At 41.6% G+C, this 17,850-nt stretch overlaps 1 protein-coding gene across 4 annotated transcripts in view; it reads right to left on the reverse strand.

The window, feature by feature from the left end:
• HSF2BP (heat shock transcription factor 2 binding protein) overlaps positions 1–17,850 on the reverse strand; it is a 200,600-nt gene that overhangs the window by 150,277 nt on the left and 32,473 nt on the right. For all 4 annotated transcript variants that reach the window (XM_071214990.1, XM_012518311.4, XM_058296303.1 and 1 more), the window contains exon 5: positions 2,259–2,408. In XM_071214990.1, the coding sequence (XP_071071091.1) occupies positions 2,259–2,408 (150 nt within the window). The remainder of the gene's footprint in view (positions 1–2,258; positions 2,409–17,850) is intronic.

The raw sequence follows: 17,850 nt of genomic DNA on the forward strand, positions 1-17,850 counted from the left end.
TCAAGAATAGTTTAAACACCAATGCATTTACAAGCAGGCACAGAGAACCTTCCAGGGCAATGGAAATGTCCTAAAACTAGACAGTGGTGACAAGTGTCCAATTAGAAATTTGCTAAAGCCACTGCACTGTACACTTACATGGGTGAATTCAATGGCATGTAAATTATACCTAAACAATAAAGCTGTTAAAATTTAAAAACGCATTTAGTCCCTCCGTTGAAAGTCAAACTCAATTTTTATTTCTCTAAGTCAGCAGTTATCTGACAAACTTACCACTGTCCTGCCAAACCTCCTCCGAATTTCATTTCCTCCGTGACCGGAACATTCTCCAGGGTCAAACCTCCAACTTCCTTGGCCGCCCTTCCCCTGACCCATCAACTCCAGCCTATCACAGGCATCCCTTCTTTTCCAGCCCCCTCCATCCTGGACCACGGGCAAGGCCTCGACGTCTGCCTTCCAAGCCAGTCTCCAGCCCCACAGCCCTCACCCTCTAACCCATCCCCACCGCTGCCGAGTAACCCGCCCACCTTTTTCTGCTCAGGCTCAAGGACTCTGACTCAGAAACCTTTAAGGGATCCAGTTGAGACAGCTGGAGATTTTTGTGAATCCCAAAAAGAGGAAGATTCTGTTTGTAAACTATTCCTCTGGGTGTGATACCCTTTGATCGTATTAGTCAGTGAGGGTACTCTGATTATGTTTACTTGATAAAATCAACTTAGGGCTTCTTTTTTTTTTAAATATTTTTTATTTATTTCTCTCCCCTTCCCCTGCTCGCTGCCCGCCATTGTCTGCTCTCTGTGTCCATTCGCTGTGTGTTCTTCTGTGTCCACTTGCGTTTTTGTCAGCGGCGCTGGAAATCTGTGTCTCTTTTTGTTGCATCATCTTGCCGCATCAGCTCTCCATGTGTGTGGCACCAGTCCTAGGTGGGCTGTGCTTTTTCGCACAGGGCGACTCTCCTTGCAGGGTGTACTCCCTGCACGTGGGGTTCCCCTATGTGGGGGACACCCCTGGGTGGCACAGCACTCCTTGCATGCATCAGCATTGTGTGTGGGCCAGCTCACCACACGGGTCAGGAGCCCTGGGTTTGAACCCTGGACCTCCCATGTGGTAGGCGGACGCTCTATCAGGTGAGCCAAATCCACTTCCCATAGGGTCTCTGATTGGGCTACATCAATAAGGTGTAACTCAGGCTGAGTCCCCGCCCCCTTGGGGGCCAATAAAAACAGACACTGGCTCAGAAAGACTTGGGAAGAAGAAAGAACTTTGTCATTTTTGATCCTGCATGTGACAGAAAGGAGGAGGCTCAGCTAGAGCCCCGGGAGGAGATGGGCCACCCGCCTGACAGCTCACCACTGGCCTGGGGAAGAGAGCCGAGACTGCTCCAGGAGGCCCTCAGAGACAGCCCTAGCCAGGAGAGGGGGAGCCCGAGGGAAAGGAGAGGGCAGGCAGAGACCAGTGATCCTGCTACCGCACGTGGCGGCAGACTTTGGTGAGAAAGCAACCTTGAGTTGAACTCTTTAGGGCCTTGTAACTGTAAGCTTTTATTCCAAATTAATACCCTTTATAAAAGCCAGCAGATTTCTGGTACTTTTCGTTGACACCCCTTTGCTGACTAATATACCAGTCCTCACACTGGCAGAGTAAATCACTAACTGGTGTTTAAATCTGCTCCAATCACATTCCAACCCACCTACCTTTTAACCTTTATCTCCCCACTACCTTATAACATAAACCCTCTACTCTGTGTCAACTGACCTACTCACTGTCCCTATAAAAAAACTTTAGACTTCTCGTCTGATGCCTTTGATTATGCTATTTCCCTTTTTGAGAGCTACTCTCCCCATTTTTCCGCCATTTCTACCTATTAAATTTAATGAAGTCCCATTTCAAATCCTTTTTTCTCTGTGAAATTGCCCGGCACATGTCTGCTACTACTTAACGCTCAATACATTCCAGATTCTATTACTCTTGTGATGATCAAGCACCGTAAACCTTGTTAAAGGCATCTACTAACATTGCGGGGGCAATGTCTTACACCCACGAATCCCACAGAGAAAAAGGATCTGCTGTATTCCCCTGTGCACACCCCGGAGCGCCAGGCCACAGGCCTTCACATCTGCTCGCTAACTACAGTCAACAGCAGCACTAACGGGGTGGGGGCAGAGGGCTCCGTCTACCAGGGCCTTAACAACCCCCCGTGCCTCCGGAGTCGCATCAGCACTCATCAACCGCCTCAGACCAGCCGCGGCCAGGCTTACTCCGCCCAGTATAGCTTTGACCACGTCCTCGCTGCTGGAGACGCCCCACAGTAGGGTACAGGCTGCTGCCCCCATTTCTGTACAGTACTCCGCCTGCTGTAGCAGCTGCTGCTTTGCTTCGTTCAGCTGCTGCCGAAGAGCAAGCTTCTCCTGAAATCAAAACAAAATGAAATCAGAAAATGAATAGCAGCATTCAACCTCAAAATATGTTACATTTCCTATTTGACAAAGACAGTTTTAAAAAGGAAAGAAATGCATGCAGAATTACAGAAGAAGGTTGGCAAATCACAGCTATTCATTAGGAAGCCACAATCCATGTTTAAAAATTATGGGGGAATGATGGAAAGGTTTGGTAATGGGGTAATGGTAGCACAACATAGTGAATGCAGTTAACTGCCCCTAATTATATATTTGAATGTAGTTAAAGGGGGGGAAATTTTAGGTTGTATACATGTTAATAGAATAAAATGTTTTTTTAATCCATCGTACTGCACAATACAAACAGCAAACTTTAAGTTCAACCATGGACTACAGTTAACAATACAATTATTAAAATGTTTTTTTACTTATTGTAACAAATGTACCACACCAATGCAAGGTGATGATAATACAGCAGAATATGGGAACCCTGCAATTTATGTATGATTTTTCTGTAAACTCACAATTCTCTAATAAAAAAAATTTTTTTTTTAAGATGCATTGTCCTTCAACAAATCATTGAAGTTAAAAAAAAAAGCTTGAATGATTATGTCATTAACATTTTACAAATGATGATAATGACAAGTTACAGAGCTAGAATACTGTTTGGGATACAAACATGCACCTCTTACCATCTGTAGCTACACTGATATTTTGGACATAAAAACATCTGTGACCCTTGTCTGTACACTATTAATCAAATCTTTAATGCAGGAGAAGTTATCCGTAAGTGTCTTTGACCTTCACACATGGAATTTGTTTTCAATTTTTTTTAAATCACACCTTATATAAAAATCACTGTTTTGAACAGATTTCTTTGAAAATATTGATCATTTTTAGAGTATTGATCTGCTTGAGTTTCTTGATTTTTGAACTACAGATTTTAAGATCCCTTTGAAATATTGCAAAATGATTTACAGAAAAATGGTTTTTAACTATTAACAACGAATGGACCTAACTAAAGAGATCTAAATGGTGACTCAGTTTTCCTATGTCCGCTAAAAGTGGCTCTGCTAATCAGGTCCTTGCCAGTTTCTACTTTATCCAGGACTGTGCTCAGCCTATCTTCCCCAATATACCTTCTGGCACCAGCTGTGATGTTTCATCACTTAATTGTTAACCCTGTGTTTACAATAATTTTTAGACCACACACTCACTCGTGAAAGCAGAATATCCCTAAAGTTGCACTGACCTCTCTCTCTGTTATGATTTATTTGCCTTTCATTTTGTAATTAAACATTTTATAATGTAATGTTTGGTCCATGCAAAAATATATGGAACATCTACATAAGATGAAACTCAATAAAAGGGGCATGTATAAACCTATCATCAAATCTTAAATACAAGAATATTACCAGTTTTACTGCGTGAACCTCTTCTGTTAGGGCCGGAACTTTTTCTTTTTTAACCTGGGACCTCACATGTGGGAAGCCCGCGCTCCACCACTGAGCGCCCCCAGTTCCCCCAGGTTGGTTTTTTCATTTATTTGTTGTCCACTTTTGTTTTCAGGAGGTACCAGTGGTACCTCGTGTATGGGAAGCAGGCACTCAACCACTCGAGCTACATCCACTCCTAGTCAGAATTTTTTGTGTTGTTCTCTTTAAGAAATTTTTCCCTACTCAAGTCTTAAAGACATTCTCCTATAATATTTTGTAAAGTTATAATTTGTTCTCTCGCATTTAAGTACTTAATCCATCTGAGTTCCTTTTTTTTTTTTTGTATATGGGTAACAGACCACCAGTTACTCCATCACCATATACTGCACAATCCATTCTTTCCAGAGTGATCTGCAGTAACACTGCCGTAATGTGTCCAATTTCCATATATGCATGGGACTATTTCTGGCTTTTGCTATTCTATTTCTTTGTTCAATTTGTGTATGCCTGCATCTTTTTTAAAAAACTGCAGGAGCACAAATACATTTCTAGGAACCCACATACTGCATTACAGTTTTTAAGTGCCCCCCAAGGTTTGACTTCACCTGCAGTAAGCAAATCAAAAGCATTTCACAGGCAACGCAGGCCCCCAGAGACTCTGCCCAGAACCGGCACCAGCCACGATCCACGTGAGGGATAAACTGGCCCAGCAGCGGACAAGAAGGAGCCTGCCGCCCTCCATCGTCCATCATGACGCTGCCCAATGCCAGAGGCAGGCACCCAGTGAGTGGGCTGGGACGTCCAGCAGGAGGCGTGGAAAGAGGCTACTGCAGACATGCTCGCTCTCCACAAACATATTCTGACGTCCTCGTGAAAAGACGTCCAAGGTGCTAGTATCAAGAATTCACACCTGGGGAGCTCCACAAAGAGAGCAAGCCAAAGACCAGCAGGGAAGGCGGCACCGAGGCAGGAGAGCCTGCAGGGGGGGTCTGCAAGGCCTCCCCACCAGAGCGAGCCGCACCAGAGGGACGTGAGCGGAAGGCCAGGGGCCCACCAGCAGCTTCTGAGGAAACTCGCCTGACAACTGTGGGCAAGCGAGGAGCTGACCCGGTCTGGTGTCCTGTCTGAACACACAAGCACTCCACAAGGAAGCAAATGAGATTTTCTTCAGGTACACATCTTGGGTGATGCAGGGATCATGCCGTGCCACCTCCACCAGGTCCACTATTGCATGTTACCTGAAATGCCCTTAAAAGCTGATACCATTCCCTTCCTTGATAAGAATTAACTTACAAAGATTACCTCTAAAAGCTGATGCCATTTCCTTCCTTGGTAAGAAATTAACTTACAAATATAAAAACCTAGTTAAATTCACTTGTGCCTGGTATAATTAGTTACATGACCCAGAAGGGTAAAGTGTATTAGATATTGTGGCGTTTATTTAGAGGGGTGGAGTAAACATGCTTACAGACATTAAAGGAGAGGGATTTTTCACCAAGGGGAGACAAGGGAACATTGTTGACCAAATAACTTGGCCCAGGCTGGTCCATTCAGAGTGACCAGGGGACAACGGGCCTGATGTGCAGAGCTTCACACATGTTCACACATGCACATATACTTATGCCTATGACACATGCCAATATGCTTTCTAGGACTTCTACACTCAGGATGTGTTGCTGTCTGGCCCATCCTGAAAGCAGTCTGGTTCCCTAGATTCATTACTCAAGGTCTAGGTCGCTGGACCACTCCAGTCATGGCCACATGTGGAAGCACCAGCACCACAGCCTCTCCTTTCAAAAGTTAACTTCTTTCCACAACTGAAGCAGTCACACTCCAGTCCATCTGTTATGGCGGTACATCTGCAAAACCACAGAAGAGTTGCTGAAGTGAGCAGACAGGGCTGCCCTCACTAGCATCAAGCTTGGAGGCTGCAGGTGGATGTGTCCCAGCACAGGGCAACACAGAGAGAAGAGGAGCTGATAATGACCTGCCTCACACCTGTGGACACTAGAAAAGATGAGCAGAGTAAACCAAAGTCAGCAGAAGGAAGGGAGGACCTAAGATTAGAGGGGAGACAAATAAAATAGACAACAGAAAAACAATAGAATCAACAAAGTTTAAAGTTGGTTCTTCAAAACCACCAATAAAATTAAACTTTTAGCTAGACCAAAAAAGAAAAGATGCCAATAACTGAAACGAGAAATGAAAATGGTAACATAGCTACTGATCTTAAGAAATAAAAAGGACTGAGAGATTATGAACTATACCAACACATTAAATAATCTAGACAAAATGGAAAAATTCCTAGAAACAAAAAATTACCTGAGCTGACTCAAGAAGAAATAGAAAACCCCAACACACCATAACAAATACAGACATCAAACTGATAATCACAAACCTTCCACCAAAGCCAAGTCTGGGCCCAGACGGCTTCACTGGTGAATTCTACTAAATCTTTAAAGGAGAATTAACATCAATCCTTGTCAAACTCTTCCAGAGAATTCAAGAGGAGAAACACATCCTAATTCACTCTATGAGGCCAGCTTTACCCTGATACCAATGCCAGATAAAAATATTACAAGAAATTACCGACCAAATTCTCTTATGAATATAGATGCAAAAATCCTTACAAAATACTAGCAAACCAAATCCAACAGCATTTTAAAAAGATTATACACCATGACCAAGAGGGATTTATCCCAGGAACACAAGGGTGATTCAACACACAAAAATCAATGTAATATACCACGTAAGTAAAATGAAGGGAAAAAACACTATTATTTCAAAAGACACAGAAAAGACATTTGATGAAATCCAATTTGATTGGCTGATCAAAAACTCAGAAAACTAGGAATAGAAGGAAACATTCTCAACATGATAAAGGCCATTTATGTAAAACCCACAGCTAACGTTATCCTCAATGGTGAAAGACTGAAAGCCTTCCTCTATGATCAGGAACAAGACAAGGATGCCTGCTGTCACCACTGTTATCCAATTTTGACATAGCAATTAGGCAAGAAAAAGAAATAAAAGGCATCCAAATTGGAAGGAAAAAGTACAACTATCTGTATTTGCAGATAACATGACCTTGTATATAGAAAATCCAAAAGAGTCCACGAGAAAACTACTAGAGTTAATAAGTGAATTCAGAGTACATTATCAACATACAATCTATTGTGTTTCTATACGCTAGCATTAAACAATCCTAAAAGGAAATTATGAAAGCAATTGTATTTACAAGAGCACCTAAAAGAATAAAATACTTAGGAATAAACTTAACTAAAGATGTAAAACACTGTATATTGAAAACTATAAAACACTATTGAAAGAAATTCAAGTAGACCTAAATAAATGGCAAGGCCTCCTATGTTCATGGATTGGAAGAGTCAATACTATTAACATGCTGTATTAGCCAGCCAAAGGGGTGCTGAGGCAAAATACCAGAAACTAGTTGGTTTTTATAAAGGACATTTATTTGGGGTAGGAGCTTAGAGATACCAGGTCATAAAGAATAAGTTATGGGAAGCAGACTTGGCCCAATGGATAGGGCATCCGTCTACCACATGGGAGGTCCACGGTTCAAACCCAGGGCCTCCTTGACCCATGTGGAGCTGGCCCATGCACAGTGTTGATGCGTGCAAGGTGTGCTGTGCCATGCAGGGGTGCCCCCTGTGTAGGGGAGCCCCATGAGCAAGGAGTGCGCCCTGTAAGGAGAGCCACCCAGCGCGAAAGAAAGTGCAGCCTGCCCAGGAATGGTGCCGCACACACAGAGAGCTGACACAGCAAGATGACGCAGCAAAAAGAGACACAGATTCCCATGCCGCTGACAACAGAAGTGGACAAAAAGAAGAACACACAGCAAATGGACACAGAGAACAGACAACTGGGGCGGCAGGGATGGGGGGGAATAAATAAAATCTTTAAAAAATTAAAATTAAAAAAAAAAAAAGAATAAGTTACTTCTCTTACAAAAGTCTATTTTCATGTGTTGGAGCAAGATAGCTGCCAATGTCTGCAAGGTGCAACCCAGGGCTTGCTTCTTTCCAGGCTTAGGGTTCCTATCTTCCCAGGGCTCCAGCTTAGGGCTTCAGCATCAAACTCCAACATCAAAACTCCAACATCAAAAACCCTCAACTCTGTCCTTTGCCATGCCTTTTATCTGTGAGTACCCACCAATCAAAGGGTAGGGACTCAATGCCCTACTGGCACAAGAGGTTTATATGATTACTTACTCAAGTAAACCTATGAATCCAGCATAATCTAATATGCCCAGAGGAAAAGATCAGTTTACAAACACAATCCAATATTTCTTTTTGGAATTCATCAGTAGTATCAAACTGCTACATATGCCAACACTACCTAAGGGTTCTACAAATTCAAAGCAATCCCTAACAGAATTCCTGCAGTCTTTCTTGCAGAAATGGAAAAGCTAATCCTCAAATGTATATAGAACTGACCCAAATAGCCAAAACAATTATGAAAAAGAATAAAGTTGAGGGGCGGCGGATTTGGCCCAGTGGTTAGGGCGTCCGCCTACCACATGGGAGGTCGGCGGTTCAAACCCCAGGTCTCCTTGACCCGTGTGGAGCTGGCCCACGCACAATGCTGATGCATGCAAGGAGTTCCATGCCATGCAGGGTGTCCCCACGTAGGGAAGCCGCACGCACAAGGAGTGCACCCTGTAAGGAGAGCCACCCAGCGCAAAAGAAAGTACAGCCTGCCCAGGAATGGTGCCGCACACACGGAGAACTAACACAGCAAGATGACGCAACAAAAAAAAACACTGATTCCTGTGCTGCTGACAACAGAAGGGGACAAAGAAGATGAAGCAAATAGACACAGAGAACAGACAACTGGGGTGGGGGGGGGAGGGGAGATAAATAAATCTTTAAAAAAATATATTCACAGATAAAAAGAAACTGAGAGCTTGTAATGAAGAGACCAGCTTTGCAGGAAATACTATAGGGTGTGGTACAGTCTGAAAAGAAAAGACAGGAGAGAGGGGCTTGGAAGAGAGTCTACAAATGAAGATTTTACCAGAAAAAGTAATTAAAGTCTCAAAAGAGTGATGAAAACAAAATATGACAGATAAAATGCAAAGGTCAAAATGGGTGAAATAAGAATTGCCTTTAAAGTAATAACAGCAAATGTTAGTCGATTAAGCTATCCAATCAAAAGACACAGACTGGCAGAATGGATAAGAAAATATGAGCCACCTGTGTGCTGCCTGCAAGAGACTCACCTTGACCCAAGAATACCAATAGATTGAAAGTGAAAGGCTGGAGAAAGATATTCCATGCATGCAGGAACAATAACAACAAAAAGCCGGAGTAGCTATACTTATATCAGATGAAATAGGTTTTTTTTTTCTTTATTAACAGTAGTGACGATTTTTTTCTCTTTATTTTTTTTTAAATATTACATTAAAAAAATATGAGTTCCCCATATATCCCCCACCCCCCTTCACCCTATGCCTTCAATATCAACAAACTCTTTCATCATCATGGGGCATTCATTGCATTTGGTGAATACATTTTGGAGCACTACTGTACCACATGGATAATGGTTTACAAATAGGCTTTAAAAGACACTAGTAATGCACAATCTGAGTAAGAAGCCAGGGGAAAAAAAAAAAATTCCACTTACAACAGTGACTAAAAGAATTTAATATTTAGAAATAAACTTAATCAACTATGTAAAGCACTTGTATTCAGAAAGCTACATACAACTCACTGTTAAAAGAAATAAAAAAAGGTGAAAGTACATTCCATACTCATAGACTGGAAAACTAAGTATCATTAAGACATCAATTCAACCCAAAATGATATACTGATTCAATGCTATTCTGAAAAAAATTCCATCAGCACTTTTTTAAATAAATGGAAAACAAGATTATCAAATTTACTTGGAAGGGTAAGCGGTCCTGAATAGCCAGAAACATCTTAAAAAGGAAAAGTGAATTTGGAGGACTCTCAGTTCTAGATTTTAAATATTACCTAGCTATAGTGGTTAAAAACAGCATGGTACTGGCATAAAAACAGACACACACAGACCGATGGAATCAAACTGATGGTTTAGAAACAGACCCTAGTGATTTTTGACAAGCCTGTCGAATCCATCCAGCTGGGGCAGAACAGCCCAGTCAACCAATAGTGCTGGAAGAAAAGGAAATCCATAGCCAAAACAAGGAAAGAGGACTCTTATCTCACACCTGTACAAAAATTAATTCAAAATGGATCAAAAACCTAAATAAAAAAGAACCAAAAAGCTTCTAGAAGAAAATGTCAGAAAACATCTTCAAGACCTGGTGGAAGGTGGTGGATTCTTAAAGGAGATAAGAGGAGGACTAAGATGGACTACTGATACTTAATATATGTAGAAGTTTTAATTAACTTTACTGTAAAAGTGTGGAAATGTATACAGTTGATGGTAACATATTGTAGTGAGTAACAGCTGGTTTATAAATGGGAATGTGGCTGAAAAGGTTAGTCCAGGTATGTAAATGCCATTTGACAGAAAGCTAGAGAATAATCTAGGGAATGAAAAATACAGTAAACCCAGATGTGGGTAAGAATTGTGGTTGATGGTACAGATGCAAGAGTGTCCTTTGTGAGCTGGAGCAGATGTATGTCAGTACTGCGGGTGGTAGGAATGTGGGGAAGCATAGTCAAATACAACTGGAGTGACTTATGGACTGTGGTTAACAGGAATGTAATATTCATGCATCTGTACCAAAGATGTACTGTGTTGATAATGGAGGAGTATGGAAAATGCGTGCCAAATATACACTATGCACCTGTTAATAATCTGATGATATTATCTCATCATCTGTAACAAATGTTCCAATACAGTGTGTTGATAGAGGGGTGTTGCATGGAAATTCTGCACATGTGCATGACTGCTTTGTAAGTTATACGTGTTTGCTTTGTAAGTTCACAACTTTTATTATACTCTTATTGTTTATGTATGTTCATGTATAAATGACATCATCATCATCATCATAATAGGGTGAGGTCAGGGAAAAATACACCAAATGTAAATATTTTAGTAGGAATATTTTGAGAATGCTCTTTAATCATTAGTTAAAAATGTTTCACAACAATGCAAGGTATTGTTGGTAGGGTGAGTTACGAGAGCTCTGTATGATGTTATATATGTTTTGTAAGTTCACAACTATTACTATAAACTTATTGTTTATGTATGTTTATGTATGAGTAATAAACTTCAATAACTTTTTTTTAAAAATTTTAAACCAATAGTTTTTCTTTAGGCTAACAAGCAATCTTATTTTTCATTTATAAAAGCAACTAAAAGAGTCAAATATTTAGGAATAAACTTAGCCAACGATGTAAAGAACCAGTATTCATCCCAGGGATGAGCCTCCCTGGCACTGAGGGATAACTACCAAGTACCAGCTGATGATGTAACTAGAAAATGACCTTGAATAAAAGGGTCAACTCGGACCAGCAGAATATCCCAGTCTACATATAATACCAGGAGTTAAAAAGGCTTTTTGACCTGAATAAAAGGGGGAAATGGAAAGGACAAATGAGTTTATATGGCTATGAGTCTCCAAAAAGAGCCAGGAGGTTATCAGAAGGGTTGCCCTTATGCACACCTCAGCAGCGTCCCAGAGACAGATAAAGTAGATACAACCCCAGGTATTGGTTCTTGTGACGACTACAGAGACCCACAGGTTCTATGGTCATGGCAGATGGAGTTCAGTGCCATGTCAGTTGGCCCTACTTTGGAGTTTGTGTTTCTGTGTGATGAAGCTGGACTCAGATGTGATCTTTGTTCACAAGCCTCTCCCGTTACTTTTACCGGAACTGTAGTTGGTGCTGGGGTTAATGTATACCCAGGGGACATGAATCTCTGGACTGACCATGTAATAGCCAGGCCCTGAGCCTCAACAGACTTGCAACTCCTACACTCTGGTTTATTGAACTTACCCCGGCCAGGAAATAGGGAGGTGAAGAAGGTCAAGCACCACACCAGGGAGCCAAGAGTACCTACAACTGAAAGCAGGAGAATTGCATCCAGCATCCATGTGGAATCTAAGCCCCCTCTTGATATACATGTGGAGTGGACACAACCATTCTAAGGTCCACAGGATGGAGGAATAGAGTATGGATTAGAATGGACTTACTGAGATTCTATTCATGAACTATTGTGATTAGTAATCGAAGAAAATGTGGCATTGGTGTGGAGAAAGTGGCCATGGTGGCTGCTGGGGGTAGGGAGTGGGAGGAAGCGATGAGATGTGGGGGCATTCTGGGGACCTGGAGTTGTCCTGGGTGGTGCTGCGGGGACAGTTACCGGACATTATATGTCCTCCCATGGCCCACTGGGTGGGATGCGGGAGAGTGTGGGCTATGATGTGGACCACTGACCATGAGGTGCAGTGGTGCTCAGAGAGTATTCACCAAATGCAGTGAATGTCTCATGATGATGGAGGAGATTGTTGTTATGGGGGGGAGGAGTGAGGTGAGGGGGATGGGAGGTATATGGGAACCTCATATTTTTTGAATGCAGTATTAAAAAAATAAAGACAAGAAAAAAAAACCAGTATTCAGAAATTCAAAGATGGCCTGAACAAATAGAAGGACATTCCATGTTCACAGATTGGAAGACTAAATACCTTTAAGATGTTAATTCTACCCAACTTGATTTACAGATTCAGTGCAATCCCAATAAAAATTACAACAACCTTCTTTGCAGAAATGGAAAAGTCAATTATTAAATTTATTTGGAAGGGTAAGGGTTCCCAAATAGTCAAAAATATCTTTAAAAAGAAGAACAAAGTTTGAAGACTCTCACTTCCTGACTTTAAAGCATAGTACTTAGCTTCAGTGATAAAAACAGCTAGGTACTGGCAAAAAAACAGACAAATTGACCAATGGAATCAAACTGAGAGTTCAGAAATAGACCCTTATATCTATGGTCAAATGATTTTTTTTTTAATTCTCATTTTAATGAATTATTTTTTTATCCTTGGTTTTTGGTTTTTTAGGAGGTACTAGGGTTTGAACCAAGGACCTCTTACATGGGAAGCAGATGCTCAACCACTGAGTATAGCCACTAGCCTGGTCAAATGATTCTTGACAAGGCTGTCAAGCCCACCCAGGTGGGTCAGAACGGTCTATTCAACAAATGGTGCTGGGAGAACTGGATATACACAGCCAAGAGAAAGAGGACCCTTATCCCATACCTTATCCAGAAACTAACTCAAAATAGACCAAGAACCTACATACGAAGCTAGAACCATAAAACTCTTAGAAGAAAATGTAGGGAAACATCTTCAAGACCTTGTGGTAGCTGGTGGCTTCTTAAACCTTACACCCAAAGCACCAGCGATAAAAGAAAAAAATAGATAAATGGGACGTTGTCAAAATTAAATACATCTGTGCTTCAAATTACTTTGTCAAGAAGGTGAAGAGGCAGCCTATTCAATAGGAGGAAATATTTGGAAACCACTTATCTGATAAGGGCTTGATTTCCATGTTATACACAGAGATCACACAACTTAATAATAAAAAGACAAGCCAGCCAATTAAAAAATGGGCGAAAGACTTGAACAGACATTTCCCCAGGGAGAAAATACAAATAGCCAAAAGGCACGTGAAAAGAAGTTCAACATCAGTAGTTTTTAGGGAAATGCAGACCAAAACTACAATGAGATTATCACTTCATGCCTTATAGAATGGTCATTACTTAAAAAAAAAAAAAATTACAAGTGCTGGAGAGGATATGGAGAAATAGAAACAATCCTTCACTTATTGGTGGGAATATAGAATGGCGCAGGCTCTCTGGAAGACAGTTTGGCAGTTCCTCAGGAAGCTAAATATAGAACTGCTGCATGATCTGGCAATGCCACTACTAGGAATATATTCAGAAGTGAAAACAAGGACACAAACAGACATCTGCATACCGCTGTTCATCTCGGTATTTTTCACAATTGTTAAAAGACAGAAACAGGGAAGCTGACTTGGCCCAATGGATAGGGCATCCGTCTACCACAAAGGAGATCCGCGGTTCAAACCCTGGGCCTCCTTGACCCATTTGGAGCTGGCCCACATGCAGTGCTGATGCGCACAAGGACTGCCGTGCTACTCAGGGGTGTCCCCCGCGTAGGGGAGCCCCACGTGCAAGGAGTGCGCCCTGTAAGGAGAGCCGCCCAGCGCGAAAGAACGTGCAGCCTGCCCAGGAATGGCGCTGCACACACAACCTGATGATGCAGCAAAAAGAAACAGAGATTCCCAGTGCCACTGATAAAGATAGAAGTGATCACAGAAGAACACACAGTGAATGGACACAGAGAGCAGACAACTGGGGAGGGGGGGGGGAGAAGAGGAGAGTAATTAAAAAAAAAAAGGATAGAAATAACCTAAGTGTCCATCAACCAATAAATGGATAAACAAAATGTAGTGTAGACATACAAAGGAATACTATTCAGCTGTAAGAAGAAATTAAGTCAGGATGCATTTGACAACACAGATGAACCCTGAGGACATTATGTTGAGTGAAATAAGCCATACACAAAGGACAAATATTATATAGTCTCACAAATATGAACTAAATACAATGTGTGATCTCTTAGAATTAAACTATAAAGTATAGGTTACAAGGAGACATAATGTGGGTTGAGATCGGGGAGCTGATGCTTAATGTATGTAGAACATTTAATAAGACTGATTGTAAATATGTGGGAATGGACAAATTTGACAGTAACAGTGAGTATAACTAACACTGCTCATTCATATTTGTGATTGTGGGTTGAAAGAGGTCATCTAAGGATATAAATGTCAACTGAAAGGGAGCTAGAGGATAATCTAATACTATAAAAGTGATTTCAGTGGTGGATGAGGACTGTGGTTAATACTAGAAATACAAGAATGTTTTCTATGGGAAACGGACTTTGGCCCAGTGGTTAGGGCATCCGTCTACCACATGACCCGTGTGGAGCTGGCCCATGTGCAGTGCTGATGCGCGCAAGGAGTGCCGTGCCACACAGGGGTGTCCCCCGCGTAGGGAAGCCCCACGCGCAAGGAGTGCACCCATAAGGAGAGCCGCCCAGCGCAAAGGAGGGAGCAGCCTGCCGAGGAATGGCGCCGCGCACACTTCCCGTGCCGCTGACGACAACTGAAGCGGACAAAGAAACAAGACGCAGCAAATAGACACAGAAAACAGACAACCGGGGGAGGGGAGGGGAATTAAATAAATAAAAATAAATCTTTAAAAAAAAAAAAAAAAAAAGAATGTTTTCTATTACAAGGTGTTAGGATTATGGTGATACAAGGGAAAAATACAATTGATGTTCTAATAACTTACAGCCTAGAGTTAACAGTAACATTGTAATATTTTTGCAGCAATGGCAAAGAACATACTAAATCAATTCTAAGGGTCAACAATATAGAGGTATATGGGGACATGGGATTTTTCCCTTTGGAGTAACGAAAACTTTCTAAAATTGAGTTGGGTGATGACAGCACAACTCTGTGATGAACTGTGAGCCACTGCGTGGACACTTCGGATGGAATGTACACGATTTGGGACTGTATAACAGTGAACCCCGTGGTGGGTGATGGACTGTGGGAAACAGTACAAATAACAGAATGTTCTCTCATGAACTATAACAAATATACAGTACTAATACATGGTGTTACTAATAGGGTGGTTTGTGGGGGGAATACACCAAATGTAAGATAGGGATCATAGTTAGCAGTAATATTTTGACAATGTTCTTTCACCATTTGTGACAAATGTTCCACAAAAATGCAAGGTGGTGGTGGTGGGGCGATGTATGGGAATCCTGAATAGTACGCACGGTTTTTTTGTAATTCAAAACTTTTCTAATAGGGAAGTAGATGTGGCTCAAGCGATTGGGCTTCCATCTACCATATGGGAGGAACCAGCTTCAATCCTCAGGGCCTCCTGATAAAGGCAAGCCAGGCCCACGCGCGGGGAGTGATGCAGCATGATGATTACGCAACAAAAGAGAGACTCGGGGGAGTCAAGGTGAGACGTGACAGAAACCAGGAACTGAGGTGGTGCAAGTGACAGTACCTCTCTCCCACATCGGAGGTCCCCGGGATCAAATCCCAGTGAAGCCTAGAGGAGAAAAACGAGACGACAAAAAGAAACAGACACAGAAGATCACATAGTGAATGGACACAGACAGCAAATGGCAGGGTGGAGGGGGGAGAAATAAAAATAAATAACTTTAAAAATAAAACTTTTCTAATAAAAAATATTTGGACATATGCTCAATATTTTTTTAAAAACCTACAGCTAGCATCATACTTAATGGTGGAAGGCTGAATGCTTTCCCAAGATCAGGAACAAGGCAAGAAGGTCTGCTCTCACCAGGCTCACCCATCATAGGACTGTAAGTTCCACCCAATGCACTAAGGCAAGACAGGTATGCAATGGGAAGGAAGAAATATAACTGGTCCTTTTTGCACATGACATGATTGTATATGTAGAAAATTTCAAGGAATCTACCAAGAAAAATCCTAGAACTAACAAGCAAAAATTAAATACTTGGGTGAAAATCTAACACAACACATACAGGATCTGTATGCTGAAAATTACAAATTGCTGGTGAAGGAAATTAAAGAAGACCTAACCAAATGCTTATGGACGGAAAGACTCAACACAGTAAAGATGTCAATTCTTCCCCAAATTGATATGCATGTTTAACACAATTCCTATCAAAATCCCTGAAAAGCTTCTGTAGAAACAGACAGGCTCATTCTAAAATTTATATAGAAAAGCAAAGAGCATAGAATAGCCTAGACAATTCTGAAAAAGAGTTAATGAGAAGAATCACTTTGCTCACGGTTTACTATCAAGCTACAGTAACTGAAATGGTGTGGTATTGGCAGAGAAACAGACCAACAAAGAACCCAGAAGAGACCCAGATAAATGTGCCCAAATGACTTTTAACAAAGGAACAAAAGTAATTCAATGGAAGGAGGACAGCCTTTTTCAACAAATGGTTCTGGAGCAACTGGACAACTATAGGCAAAAAGAACAAACTTCAATCTATCACACACTTACATAAAAATTAGTTCAAAATGGATCAAGGGCTTAAAAGAAAAATGTGAAACTATGAAACTTATAGGAAAAAAAAAAAAAAAAAACAGGAGAAAATCTTTGGGCCCAACAGCTAGATGCAAAGTACTTAGATATGACACCAAAAGCATAAGCCTTAAAAGGAAAAACTGATTAAAAAAAAAAAAAGTCTGTTGTGTGAAAGAACCTGTTAATAGAATGAAAAGACAAGCTACAGAATGGGAGAAAAGATTTGTAAACCACACACTCAACAAAGGACTTGCATCTAGCATGTATCAGGAGCTCTTAAAGCACAAGAGTAAAGTAAAACCCCATTTAAAAATGGGCAAAAAACGAAGACATTTCGTTAAAGAGGATAACGAGATGACAAATAAGCACAATGAAAAGATGCTTAGCATCATTAGCCATCAGGGGTGTGTAAATGAAAACCAGAACAAGATAGCGGAGCACACCTCCTGCAAGGGCTGAACTAGTGGCAGTCACCAGACACCAGTGAACACGCGGAGGACCCGGACCACACAGGCACTGCCGGGGGGATGTAAAATGGTACAGCCACTTTGGAAAACATTTTGGCCATTTCTTATAAAACTAAACTTACCCTACAACCCACTAGTTGCTCTCTTGGGCATTTATCCCAAAGAAATGAAAACTTACATTCACACAAAAGCCTGACCACGAATGCTCGTAGCAGCTTTATTCATAGTATCTAAAACTGGGCTGCCCTGGATGGTGCTTCAGAGGTAATCACCGGACATTGTAAATCCTCACAGGGCCCACTGGATGGAATGGAGGAGAGTATGGGCCATGATGTGGACCATTGACTATGAGGTGCAGAGGTGCCCAAAGATGTACTTACCAAATCCAATGGATGTGTCATGATGATGGGAACGAGTGTTGTTGGGGGGGGGAGAGGTGGGGTGGGGGGGTGGGGTTGAATGGGA

This window comes from Dasypus novemcinctus, chromosome 4 (genome assembly GCF_030445035.2).
Source record: "Dasypus novemcinctus isolate mDasNov1 chromosome 4, mDasNov1.1.hap2, whole genome shotgun sequence".
Lineage (NCBI taxonomy): Eukaryota > Metazoa > Chordata > Mammalia > Cingulata > Dasypodidae > Dasypus > Dasypus novemcinctus.